This window comes from Triturus cristatus, chromosome 2_2 (assembly GCF_964204655.1).
Source record: "Triturus cristatus chromosome 2_2, aTriCri1.1, whole genome shotgun sequence".
In the NCBI taxonomy this organism is placed as follows: Eukaryota; Metazoa; Chordata; class Amphibia; order Caudata; family Salamandridae; genus Triturus; species Triturus cristatus.
This window is the reverse complement of record NC_140582.1, coordinates 68,046,817-68,060,664: the sequence shown is the minus strand read 5'-3', so window position 1 is coordinate 68,060,664 and position 13,848 is coordinate 68,046,817. Positions and strand designations below refer to the sequence as shown.

The following is a 13,848-nucleotide window of genomic DNA, read 5'->3' as shown; positions in this document are numbered from 1 at the left end:
TCTTCTACAAGAAAAATGTGAAGGCCTTGAAAACAGATCGCGTCCAGGGTGTATCCAACAGTGTCCTCTGCACCAACCTGCTGGAATAACTTGTGGACCTCTTTGATGCCATCCTTGAAAAATCAACTGGCGGCTGATTAAAATGGATTGAGCCTATTGAGTCATACCCCTAAGCAGGAAAGGGAAACAAGTCACCAATTTCCTAGAATGCGTCTATTGCTGTTTCCAGAGGAAACCATCATGTCCATGGCCAACAGTGGTCCACACCTCCTCTTCCAGGGCGTCTTGGCAGTGATGCTGGCAAAGAGGCTCTCCTTCAAACCCATCACAGAATTTCTAGTCTCCCATGACACGAAATACAAATGGGCCACCCATTTTCTGTCACCTGTTATTGGGGGCTGGGGTGGTCCTGGACCCTCTGCTCTCTTAGAGAGGCCAGACAGATCGTGCACCTACTGCCGGAAAACTACAGAACGCACCAGACAGGACTAGGGACAAAGTGGACCCACAAACTGAGTTAGCAGATCGTAATAAAATGCCCTAGAGGTTGCGGACCGAGAGCCATTGAGATTAAAACCATCAAAGCCCAGCTCCTTGAGCATCTTCGTAGATCCGATGGCAAGGGAAGGCAGGCAATAATTTAATGTAGTAGCCAAAAGGCCACCAGGGCTACTCTTGTGAACAGACTCTAATTTAATCCTGGAGGCGGCGAACTAGGACCTTGTAGCTTGCAGCCTCTATTACTAGGCAGGACTGGGTGAGGTAAGGATCTATAGACTCTTCAACACAACTAATACACCTCCTGTGATGTGTTTAACGTGTATTTCGCCAACATTTTGTGGGGCGGAGTTTGGTACTCAGATTAGTTGAACTTCTTGTTTTGACTTTTAATACTTTTAGGTTTGAGTTTAGTGGGGGGAATGGAAATGTAGACCACCAAAGACTGCACACCCCTATGCCAAATAGCCTGTGCTACAACGGGAAGTAACCAAGCACTAGGCTTGCCCCTCATTCAATTTAAAGACAATTGGTCACACTACACAGTACTTACAATATCCGAGGCCTTAATAACTACTCCAAGCCGATTAGTATCCTAGGGGAACTCGAGCAGCTAACCGTGAGATGTTTCCTACAGGAAACACACCTTCTTCTGAGGTAAAGGACTAGATTGAGATCCCAGCTCTTTCATACTTAATACCATGCAACGTCTTCATCCAAGACAGCAGGAGGGGCAAAACCCCTTAGCCCTAGGGACTCCTTTACTGAGAGGGAACATAAAGCTGATAAACATGGTAGATTGGTGGTGGTTAATGGCCTCTGGGAGGGTAGCCCAGTCATCTTAGCATGTGTTTACGCCCCTAACACAGGACCAGAGTTCCTGAAGGGCAACCTCTGAATCCTTACCATCTTTTCCATGGGCCCCTTGATAATCCGGGGTGGGGGATACCTTAACCTAATCATAAATGCATCCCTAGCTAGATCCCAAGAACGATGTGGTACCACCCCAGAGCTATTAGCCCAGTGGAAGATCTGGTTAAATGATTTGGGTTTTTGGGACGCCTGGTGCATTGATACCCGCTCACAACAGACTTTTCCAACTATTTTTCAGTACACCTACATAGGCTAGGACTGATCTAGTTTTCCTAGATAGGAGATTATAACATGCCTTGAACAAGTCAGACAAACTCCTGAGATCCTCTCGGACCATTGCTCTGTGGAACTGTAGCTCCTCTGGGATAGGGAGGTCAGGCGTTATAGCTGGGGAATTGGGGACTGATCAATTAACTACTAAAAGACCCTTTAGTCCTGGCTGACATCTAAAAGAAACTTTAAAAATACATGACCTTGAAAGACACAGTAGAGGTGGAGAAGCAAGTAGTTTGGGATATACTCAAGGAGGTTAATAGAGGAACCCTTATGTAAGAGGCAAGACAACTTAAACGCATGCATGATCTGATCAAGTGAAGCTAGCTACTGAACTGAGAGAGGTGTTACACCAATACAAGCAGACACCTTCAAATAAGGTTTGGAGAAAACTATACAGGGCCAACTTTATACCGCAGAACTAGATAGAGCTAACTACGTACTCACCAGACTAGAGGCTCCCTTTCTTGACTGGGAGAACAAGCCAGGCACCCTACTGGCACATATGGTGCTAGCCTATGGGCATGCCTACACATGGGGTAGATAAAAGATGAAACCGGCACAATATGCAATAATGACTAAGTGCAGGATCTGGGTATTCCGTGCATATTATCAATCCATATATACTTGGCAAACTGCGTACTTTGATATGATTCACTCGCACTCCCTAAACTCCTACAGAGTCCTCCACCAAATTAGATGAATTCATCGCTGTGGGTGAGACTTTGAAGGTAATCGGTCAGCTGAAGTGCTTTAAGGTGCCAGGTCCAAACGGGTTTGCAGCCCCTCCTAGAATTGTTTCACCCCTCAACTCCTACCCATTTAGACTGCGTTATTTAACAACTTAAATGCAAGTAACAGTGCTTCCTTGGGAATTAATTAAGTTAGCATCATGCTACTACCGAAACGCGGTATGGATCCAGCATTCTATCCGTCGTACAGGTTAATTCTTGCTAAACTTGATCTCATGACGATTACCAAAGTCCTAGTCAACTGATTGAATAAGTTGGTGCCCAATATAATCCACCCTGATCAGGAAGGTTTCATACTACAGAGCACAGCAAGCAATAACACCAATAAAGTCTTACAACATGTGACAGTGCCAGGAAGAAGTGGAGGGAGGCAGTCCTCCTGTCACTCGACTCTTAGAAAACGTTTTATATGGTAGAATGGGGAATGATGTTCAATGTTCTGAATCAGTTTAGCCTGGGTACTCAGTTCCTAGGCTGCATCGTGGCTTTTTACTGGAACCCTCGGGCAAGGATCAAAGTTCATGGATAGTCCTACGAGTTCCTATGCTTAAGCAAGGGCAGGTGTGAGAGGTGTCCTGTATCTCCTCATTCCATTTTTCTCCTTTTTTTTTTATCTTAGCACCTCTCTTACAGAAACCTTGAGAACAACCTTAGATTAATGGTATCTCCTTTTGTCAAGACATATTCAAATTGTCCACCTTTGCAGATGATATCATTTTTGCCATAACTGAGCCTATGCAATACTCCCGTCCCTCCTCCATTTACTGGAGGAATTACGGGCTGTGTCGGGGTCTCAATATCAATGTGACTAAATCTGATGGTTTGGTGTACTTATCACAAGCTTAGCGTGTGAAACGCCATTTTGCTAGTGTCATATAGCACTAAATACCCAGGTATCCAGAAGACACCTAGTTTACAGGCTTGTGCCAGAGTGATCTTTGAGCTGCTGCTACACAAATTGATGTCCACCCTGGCTGACTGGAAAAATTGAGCTCTCTGCTGGATGGATACAACAGCTTCCCTAAAAATGACACTAATCTTATGTTTTCCATACTCTGCTGCTGCCGCTCCTTATGAGGGAAGATATTGAATGGGTAAAAACAACCTATGTGACCTATATTTGGGCATATGGTAGACTAACACTATGCGGAACGACCTACATGAGGTACCGAAGAGATTGGGGGTTAGTGGTCCCTCATTTGCTGTGTAACTACCAAGCGTCCCAGCTATGTTGCATGACTTAATGGCTAAAAGGTAAAATGGATTAACAATAGTGTTTTAGCGACAACAATCTGGCTGTCAGACTACTGGGCAAACAACCATGGGTCCCTGTGAACGAGGTTGTCTCCTCTCCATCAACCCCAATAACTAGAGCTACTTGAGTGGTCATACCCCAATAACTAGAGGGATATGTATCTCTATTGCAGGGAGGACCCAACTATATTCCCATTGCCTTTTACCCTGATAGTTGGCAACTCTGACTTCACACTAGGAATGGAGAAGCGTGAGGTTCAGATCTGGAGGCTAGGGGTATGCTTTAGTCTCTGGGATTTATACTGTAATGGTGCCTTGAAATTATTTGAGGAAATTAAACCCGGTTTGTGATGCCAATGTGCCAGGATGAGTGATGCATGGCAATATTTTCAATTCTTTAATCAGGGGTAGATGGAGGAGAGCATGGGGGCAGCTTTTTTATCTTGTGAAAAATTGGGTTCAGGTGTATGTTTTGGTGGGTAAGCTCACTTATTTGTTTCTTTTTTTATGTACTGAATGCATAATAAAAATGATTGAAACTAAATTATGTTCAGTTTGTTGTATGAAATTTGAAAATTAAACCATTCCTTCTGTAAAGGTTGAAAATATTGATTTCGGTGTTCAGTTTCAAGCTACCTTAAGATACATATCTACTTTTCCTCCAGTATTTTTAATTAAATTGTTTTTTTTAAACAATGCTTTACAAATAAGCATTGGCATAGCCAATCAATGGCTTGTTACCCACATTTTAATGGTGAGGCGTTGGCTGTGCCAATGCTTATTTTCTAAAGTTGTCTGACCAAGTGATCAAGACTTTTTGTCAAAATGCTCTAATGGTATTCGAGTCCAGCTTGATGTGATCGACGCACAGGTTTGTGTTTTTAAATCATCAAAATTTGAGGAGTGGGGGTAATTGGAGTTTGCTTGCTGCTTGCAGCCAAGCAGTAAGTGAAGAAAACAGTGTGCATTCTCACAGGCTGGTTTGCGCTCACAATACACTGTCTAGACTTTGCATCTAATCCATTGGGGCATCAGTACAAAAAATATATTTGTGACTGCCAATAAATAGGTTGCTCTCTTTTCTAATGGGTAATACATGGATGTGGCTGCATGGTTCTGCAAACAAGACACCACTTGTTTGCGGAGCCTGGAAGCTCAAGATATGACTAATGTCAAACAACAAGAACAAGAAGTTTGTGTCCAGCTCCCGACAGTTGAATATCCACTTGTTCTTCTGTTGTCTAATTATGGGGTGAAACTACCTTATAATTGGCAGTAGGAAAGCCATGGGGTTTGTTCTAATCATTGGCAATGCAATGTTTCTGCCAAGCATGGAACACTTTCATTAAGATGCCCTTGTTTTTTACTGCTTTGATTTTGAAGTGAGCTCTTATTACCCTACCTACCTCTTATTTTGAGCTCAGTGGTATTTGCAGTAGTGGTCTGGTATTGACGCCAAGCACAAAATACATGAAAATGCATTATTATTGGGCTAGTCATAATGACCTAGAGCATCGCCCCTCTAGGGAAACTGCTCCAGGCACTCTTAATGAGCACCTCAGTGTTGTCTGTTCATGGCATCTTTGGACTCAGCTGCTTAGATATCAATTTGTCTGAAACTCAACCCAAAAAAGATGTAAATCATACCCCTTAATGGGGTAAACTCTTGAGTCACTCTTTCAGGATTGGTTCAACATTATGACCTTAGAAGCATTCTCCCAATGTCTGCCATACCCTGCTAAATTCCTAGGCTTTTTCATTGACCCCAATTCTGTCTTTTGTGGACCACATCAAGAAAAAAGCGCTTGATACACATGGTTCTAGCTTACATTACTTTACAGCATCATACTCTTCTTCCCTCTTATCAACATACTGTCCAGGCCATAACTTGTTCACACAATGAGGGAGACAAAAGAGTACTCTACCAGAGCCTTTACTGATCCCAGTCACGGCCGTTCAACACACTGCACCTTGACGAATTGCCAGCCAACGAGAGTTTGAACATATCTTCCATACCTTAAAAGAACTGTAATGACTCACTCTGCTTGCAGGAAATTAATTTAGAGTATGACTTTGTGAGACCTATGAGAAAATTGACTTGAGTAAACTGTGCTACCTTGCTTATACTCTCAACATATCTGTTTATGAGAGTATGATTAAGACCCCTTGGTCAAATAGAAAATCCAGATGACCCACAAAGAAAGCCTATACCTAGATACTTTATGCTTGTGATCTTAATCACAGTTGCAATTTGCATCTCAGACTTCTTCTTTTTTTTAAACTTCTGTTGGCATTTTTTCCAAAGCATTTACAGTGTGCAGCTTGACATCATGAAATAACACATCTTCTAAGGAGCAGTAAATACTCATCTTCAGCGTTACGAAGATTGCTTCAGTCTCTTCTATCATGACATCAAGTCCATATTTTTGCTGTGTGCAGGAGATGTCCCCTCGCTTTTAGGAAGGGGGAGTCATTAAACATTGCAACATGAGGATACACAGTACAGTCATAAAGATAGCTAATTAATCCAACATGGGTTTGGGGGAAAAGAAGATCAGAGAATACCCTAATCAAATCATATAGACGCAAGTGGGTAACCCAGTTGGGTTTGCGCTGTTGATCAGTGCTACAGATGGATAATGAATTAACAGTTGTTAGGCGAGCGGGAGCCAACCTCCATGCGGCTCTCTCAGGGCGATACGACACATGACCCCTTCTCTCGAGGTTCCACCTTCCATCCTGCTCAAGGAGGGGGTGGGGATCGATTCTCTTCTACGCTCAGCTCCAGTGCGGGGACCTGTGGCGAGCGTCACCTAAGTTCCTCCCCGTTCAGCACCTATACCTCTCTCCTCCTTGGTCCCCCCGTGTGTCCTCTGTGCCTCCCTCGGATGCATTGGCCTCTGGTTCCCCGCTCAAATTGCACTCCCAGCCCAGCCAACAACAGTCCAGAGACCCTCTATATGACGTTGCCTCGTCTCTCTAGACTCCTCCCTGACCAATGCCCGCCCCTCTGCTCTCGCCCACTGTGTCACATCAGATCTCCAAACACTAATCCTGTGTCCCATCGCAGATTTCCAGGTCATGGCGATATGCTTCTTAGCCAGAGCGAGGGCCAGATCTATAAATCGTTTAGCCACCTTTCGCGCCCTGGGCCTTGGATTAAGTCCCATGATGCAAGTCTCTAGGGAGCAAGGAAGGGGGCGGCCCAGCGTGGCTACCATCCCTTCCCAGAAGGGGCGCGGTTGGGGGCAATGTCATAGCATATGGGCAAAGTCAGCATCTAAGTGTCTACATCTCGGACTGGGGTGAGGTTCCCCCACATAGACTACCTAGATTTTATGTGGTGTCATGTAAGTCGTATGGACATCATTTTGGAGGTACTTCAGTCTCATGTTCCTAGAGACCTTTTTAGGGGAGACTAATATTCAACCACACTCTGGGTCTGTTAGGTCACGCTGCAGGAGCTACTCCCATCTCTCTTGCAGGGTAGCTAGAGTGATACTGACCATTGTCAAGAGGGCTCGATAAAACCATGTCACCAAGCGTCTGGCAGAGCCCATGTTGACCACCAGCTGTAGAAAGGCATGAGACGTGGGTTCCTCCCGCCTGCCAGCCCACAAATTTCCAAACACCCAAATTAGAGCTTCATAAATAAGGAATTTGCCCGCCGGCAAGTCCTAGTGTTCCAACAAATCTTCCAGTGGTAGTAATGTTCCCTGCTGATAGCAGTCCTCTGCCGTCACCAGGCGTCTGTCCAGGCCGATAGTTGGCCTGAAGTAAAATGAGAGGGGTTCTCCGTGGGGAAGTCCCACTAGGGGCAGTGCTGGTGCATACAACACGTACCTGCCGTTCTCAGGACGCATCGGTGCCAGCATTTTAGTGGCACCATAGTAGCACTCCTGGGCATGCGAGTACCCCCGCCAGGCAGAGCAGTTTTGCCAGTAGGTTTCCCATATGATCTGATAGCCCCAACTCCACCTGATTAGGCCTGTCAAGCCATAGTGTGAGCCATTGAAGCTGAGAAGCTGGGAAATATAATTTAAAATCTGGGACTCAAAAGACCCCCCCACCCCTCGGGGGACGTCTAAGGACAGTCAGGGACACCCAATGATGCCCCCTCCCCCATATCAATTCTCCAGTTGTCAAAACCACGAGAACGGGATACTTATTGGCAAGTTAGCAAAACCATATAGGAGCATCTCCATTTTTGACACAGAGATCCTGGCTATAATAGGCAACTTGAGTGAGCTCCAAAAAGGGACGCTGAACTTCAGGGATTGGAGGGCCGCCCCCAGATTACCCTTGCGAAGGCCCTCCAGGGAATGAAAAAAATCTGCATCCTCAGGTATCGGAAGGAGGTGGGCGACCACATCAGCTCTGGGGGAGGTCTGGGCCGTGCAGTGCCTGGGGAACACGTGTCCAAGCTTTATTGACCCGTAGGCCAGACACTCTCCCAAATTCTTGCAGAAGTTCCAACGCTCTCTCAACTCGTGTGTTGCCATCTCTTAGGTAAAGGAGGCTGTTATCTGCGTAGAGTTAGATAATGTGTTCTTGTCCCTCAGTTACCACGCCAGAGTCCCTGCCTGCCTGTCTGATCAGTGCCACGAGTGCTTCAATGGCAAAGAAAAGTACAACGGGGACAGCGTACACCCCTGCCTTCATTCCCTCCTTGTGATGAGATCATGGCACCAGATTTGACCTGAGCTGTTGGGACAGTGTACAACAGTTTAATCCACTTAATCCAGTTGTCCCCTAAGCCCATTTGTGATATCACTTTGAACAAAAAATCCCATTGCATGTTATCAAATGCTTATTCGAGATCACAGTGTCTTTACAGGCGCAAGACCCAGGGAGGTGCATCATGTGGTATAATCGTCTAAGATTCAGAGACGTGCTTCGAGTAGGGACAAAGCCATTCTGGTCCCTGTGAATCAGAGTTGGCAGGTGTGGGAGCAACCGGTGGGACAAAACCTTGCCAAGGAACTTGAAATCCACACAGAAAGAGGGCAGAACTCAGTAACCTGACCCCCCGTGTTTTAGTCTCAGGTAAGGGGATAAACAGTGCATCACTAGTGGACTCTGGCAGCTTGCAGAACAAGTATTTTGTCAAGTTGGGCTTTTATGAGATCAACAATTTGGGTGGCGTCATTTTCCTCCGGGAAGCCACGTGAGTGTTCAGCAAGTTCAGACAGGGCCCTCGTCAGCCAGGGTCTAGGCTTCTCCATCTGTTCAATTGTAGGCGAAGAGTATGCCGATCCCAACACAGTCTGGCCAGAGCACTGTGGACAGCCAAATATTCCGGGTCCAGGGGCGGGTTGTGTTCTCTCATGTTAGTCAGGCAGCTTAGAGGTACACAGGGGAGAGCCACAAGGGGGTCCTAGAGAGTGCGGTGCAGCGTATTCTAGCCTCTATTGCAATGTGGCATGCAAGCATCCATCCGGCAATGCCCCTGGCCAGAATGCTGTTCCCCTCGTAACGGCCTCTCGTCGCAGCGGAGGAGAGGGTTCACTGTCTCGTGGGCTATGTGGAGCGTCCCAGGGGGGGCGCACAAGGGAAACAGGAGGGTCACCCATTGACATACCACTCACCGCTACTTCTCAGTAGTTCACCTCTGAAGTCCAAGGGCTCTCAGAGCACACACGGCCACAGCAGGGCGTGGCAGGTCTGCGCCAATGTAGTAATTGCCCGCAACTGCTGGCCTCACAGTTCCCTACGTGTGTCTCTGCTTCGCGATGCCTCTTAATGGCTCCTAACACCTTTAGTCAATTCTGCAGTTTCCTTACATGTGGGTTTAGGCCTGATCTCCAGCAGCCACTCTACGCATGAATCACGGGGCCTGGCCTCCCCCGCCAGGTACCCTTAACGCTACCATGATCAATCGGGGGCCTCACCGCTGTCCTATCACTGTCATAGAGAGGTGTTGGTGGCCTAAACATGCACACCCTAGGTGGTGCATCCTAGTGTCTTTAATATTGTCTCGACCTACCCTAGTGTCTCTCAGGGCCCGTTCGTGGTGAGACACGGATGAGCCGCAACTCCCATAGGATGACCCCAGTGACACCACGATGGCCTCGGTGCAGCTCCTCTCCTGGCCCCCTGCTCCGGTCCAAGCACTGCGTTGCTTGGGAGCAAGGCAGCCCCCGTCGGGCACTAGCTCTGCCTCGGCCCCTTGCCGACCACTTCACAGCTGGTGCAGTTCCTCTCCCGGCCTCTCCGCTCAGGTACCACAGTCTATATGGGCGTCCACTGAGCGCCGCGCCACTCAAGTGCAGGGCAGCCCCCGTCTGGCACCAACTCTGCCTCGGCCTCCTGCCGCCCTCCTCGCGGCCAGAAGGGATTCTCAACTGGAGAGGCAGAAGGAAGCCTCGGCTCAGACTTAGGGCCAGATGTGCTTCCATTACAAATTGCGACTCACAATTTGAGCTCAATTGCGAGTCGCAATTTGGAATGTACAACAGTGTCAGAGACCCTGATTGCGATTCCCAATGGGGTCGGAAAATGCGAGGCTCATGTATATTAATGAACCACTCCCAATTTGAAACCCCATTGGCTGGCCCTCCCAGGGATGGTGGCCTGCTGGGCTCAGCAGACCTCCATGTCGGGGACTGCTTGTCAATAAAGCAGTTTGTTTTTTAAATGCAGCCTGTTTACCTCAAAGAAAAACGGAATGCATTTAAAAAAAAAAAAAAAGAATTCAAACTTGGACCACTTCCTGCCCTTAAAACATATTTCAGAGCCAGTCACTAAGGGAAAGGGGTCCCCTGGGGACCCTTCCAATTTGCGACTGCATTACCACCCTCTTGAAGAGGGTGGTAATTTGCAAGTGTTTTGCGACCACAATTGCGGTTGCAAAACATTGGTACATGGCTTGTGACTCGCTTTTAGGAAGGGAACGCCCCTTCCTAATAACGGGTCGCAAAACACTATTTTGCGAGTCACAAAATAGTGTTTGTACATGGCCCTATAAGACTTGGCATGCGCAAACTGGTCGCAAACCCATTTGCACATGCTAATTCTCGTTGTACATCTGGCCCTTACTACTTTCCTTGGTGCAATTCAAGAAAGGTCTGAAAAACCCATCTCTGCTCAATCTTAATAGTATACTAGCCATTGCATATGTACCTGAATGTCTTTGTATTCTCACATGGGCTCCAGTATCCCTTTGGGCTTTATTCAAGCATTATAAATATCCCCAATAAAATAAAAAGAAATGAAAAGGCTAAATGGCAAGTCTATATTTTGTTTGTGTTTTGATGTGTGCATTTCACCATGCTAAAACCTAAATGCAAGTTTAAATGAATCTGAACACGAGCAGTTTATTCAATAAAACCACCAATATGGAATCTTTCTTGTCCTTGAACCTGAAAATGTGGGATGAATGGGAATGTAAAAACAAACTGGGCTTGTTCAACAAATAATGTTTTTCACCTCCGTTCTATATATTGAAATGTGGATATGATATCAGGGACCTCAGTTGCAGTGGTCAGGAAGTCTATATAGGATTTAACAGAAATGGTATGTGATGTATTCTTTGTGCACATGAACACTTTAGAGAGCTTGTTGATTGATTTATTTTTAAAATTTGATTTAATAAACGTTTGTTAAATGAACTTTGAAATTATACTAGAATGATTTAAAATATAATCCAGATAAATATTTGCCGTGCCTTAGCCTTTCCTAAAATGTTTCTGACTGCGAAGCGGTGAGTGATCACAGACTGTCTGTATTCATAATTGGTGTACTTTTTAGCTTCATGTTCTTCTAATGAATCCTAATGCTTTAAGTGTATAAGCCTGTTATTTGCAAGCAACGATTACATCTCTGGCGCAGTGATGTAGCCTGGTGGCTTGATAGTCCTGTGAGTTGTCCATTCAAAGATTGTTTGAGAGCATCCAAATTGCAGGAAGCAGAATAATTTTCCAATGTTCAACTTACATTTTCAAAAAAACATTTATGTTCAGAGAAACAAGGAACATGGCACCTGTGTCTTTTTTTTTTCTTCCTGAATGTACTGACCCTAGAAGAATAGCATAATTCTTATCAAGGCATTTGTAAATTGCTAAACAACTTGATGTCCAAAGTATAGCCTGTTGTATACAAATAGGTACTCCAGTGTGATATTTTACTTTAGACAGAAACATGTTACTCAGTATATGGTGTCATTTATTCACTTACAGGTGGCAATTACATTCCGGGATGTTGCTGCCTATTTCACTGAGGAGGAGTGGAAGCGATTACAAGAGAATCAGAAGGAATTTTACAAGAAAGTGATGAAGGAAATTCACCAAACCTTAATTTTTCTGGGTAGTGAAACTTAATTCAAAAAATAATTTGGTCACACTGCTGTTACTAAGATGTAGGCCCTCAGTTAGAGTTTGGTGGGTACTGGACATCTGCCAAAAACCAGTGTTTGTCCCTACCGCCCTATTTAGAGTGCATGAGGCCATCTACACTCTACATAGGTTGAATGGGACATCTGCTGCTTTTTGGCAGACATTCAACGACTGACAAACTCTAAATAAGGACCTAATCCATGTTTTGTTCTGATTCATAACTTTTGTTCCATAAACAAGGAAAATCTCTGCGAATTGAGAGTGTTTCATATGCAGAGAATTCATTAATAAGGAGGAAAAAAATATTCCTGTTTGTTGTGAGCTTTTTGTGTTATTAAATCAATATACTCTGGTGTTGGCCGATGTATTTTTATAATTGTTTTTATTAGCTTTTAAACTATTTACAAATCTGCCAGGTTTTTACATCAAAGTTCCACAATATAGCATGACATCAGCAGTTGGCATATCACTCAAGCAGGTGCATTGTGCTTTCACAAGGACTATGCCCAGTCAGGATGTTGCCATGGGGGGCGACTTATTGTGCAGTTCAGTTGTAGTAGGTTGCTAATGTCAGAGCCTAGTTGCGGGTGTAATGTCTCAGGCATCGTTTAACTGTGGGCGACTAAAGAGAAGTGGGGGTTGAGCAAGGGGGGGCAAGGCATGGCGATATGCAGGTGGGCTGTCGGGCACAGTAGAGATATGAGGCAGAGTAGTTTGTCTATGTTCCAATGGCACTAGGGTGTCCCACCATATCGGAGGGGAGGTTCTCGAGGCTGCCTAAAGGCGTGCCCTCTGCCCCGCCCAGTTGTCTAGAGCGGAAGAGGAGATCAGCCCACTGTGGGGAGATAGGTCTCTGTCGAAGGCGCCGAACCTTCTTAGAGCGTAGTGCAGCCTTCTCTGCCACGCCCCATTTACGCAGTGCACCCCACCAGGCCTCAAATTGCGGTAGAGTGGGGAGCGCCAGTTTAGTGTTATGGTGCGATTGGCCAGCAATAGTGCTAGGGCGGTGAGTCTCGCTGCACTTTGTAAAGTTTTCACCTCTTGAAGAGACAGAGGGAGCAGGCCTCCCAGGAGTAAATATCTGGCAGTCCGGTAACTTCCCAGAAGGGTTTGTGTACTGCGTGTCAGTATGCCTGAAGGGGCGGGCATGACCACATCATGTGTATTAATGTGGGTTCCATGGGGTGGCAACGCGGACACTCGAATGGTGTATCTGGGAAGTTGTGGTGCAGCTTCTCAGGTGTGAGGTATGCTCTGTGTAAGATGAAGAACTGTATGTTCTTGAAGGGCGCGTTGCTGGAGACCACCTTCGTGGTTTGTGAGTGCTTGCTCCCATTCTTTCTTGTGCAGGTCCCGCTTGAACTCTGCCTCCCATTTAAGGCGGAGGGGGAGAAGGGAGGTGGCTGTCGAGTCTCGGGTGGCCTTATATAGCCAGGTGATAAGATGACATCCTGGTCCCATGGTCAAGAGGGCATGCAGGACCAGATACATCTCTGGCTCCCCGTCCGCAAGGTCCCAGATGGCGCCACAGACGAGCAAAAGCTGCCGGTGAAGTAGGAATTGGCCCGGTGCTAGTCCCCTGTCAGCAGCCAGCTGATCAAAAGTTAGTGGGTTCCGATCCTCGAAAAGCTCGGCCACAGAGTGTGTTGGTTGATGTATTTTTATGATGTATATATGGTGTAGGAATATTTTTGCCTATTGCATGTATATGGTTTTAATTACCAGTGTGATGGTGCCCTAATTTGAGTAATATAAATGCTGCCAGTATGTGACCCTAGTAGCATCTCAATTGCCAAAAAGAAAAACTTTTGGGGAAGGCTCTAATTCAATTTATTAGTTATGTCTCCAACGAGACTTGTTTTGTC

The 13,848-nt window shown here is 45.9% G+C and overlaps 1 protein-coding gene across 3 annotated transcripts in view; it reads left to right on the top strand.

The window, feature by feature from the left end:
* The window catches only part of LOC146861854 (uncharacterized), a 225,551-nt gene that overhangs the window by 22,600 nt on the left and 189,103 nt on the right, over positions 1-13,848 (top strand). For all 3 annotated transcript variants that reach the window (XM_085641017.1, XM_085641020.1, XM_085641019.1), the window contains exon 2: positions 11,828-11,954. In XM_085641017.1, the coding sequence (XP_085497143.1) occupies positions 11,828-11,954 (127 nt within the window). The remainder of the gene's footprint in view (positions 1-11,827; positions 11,955-13,848) is intronic.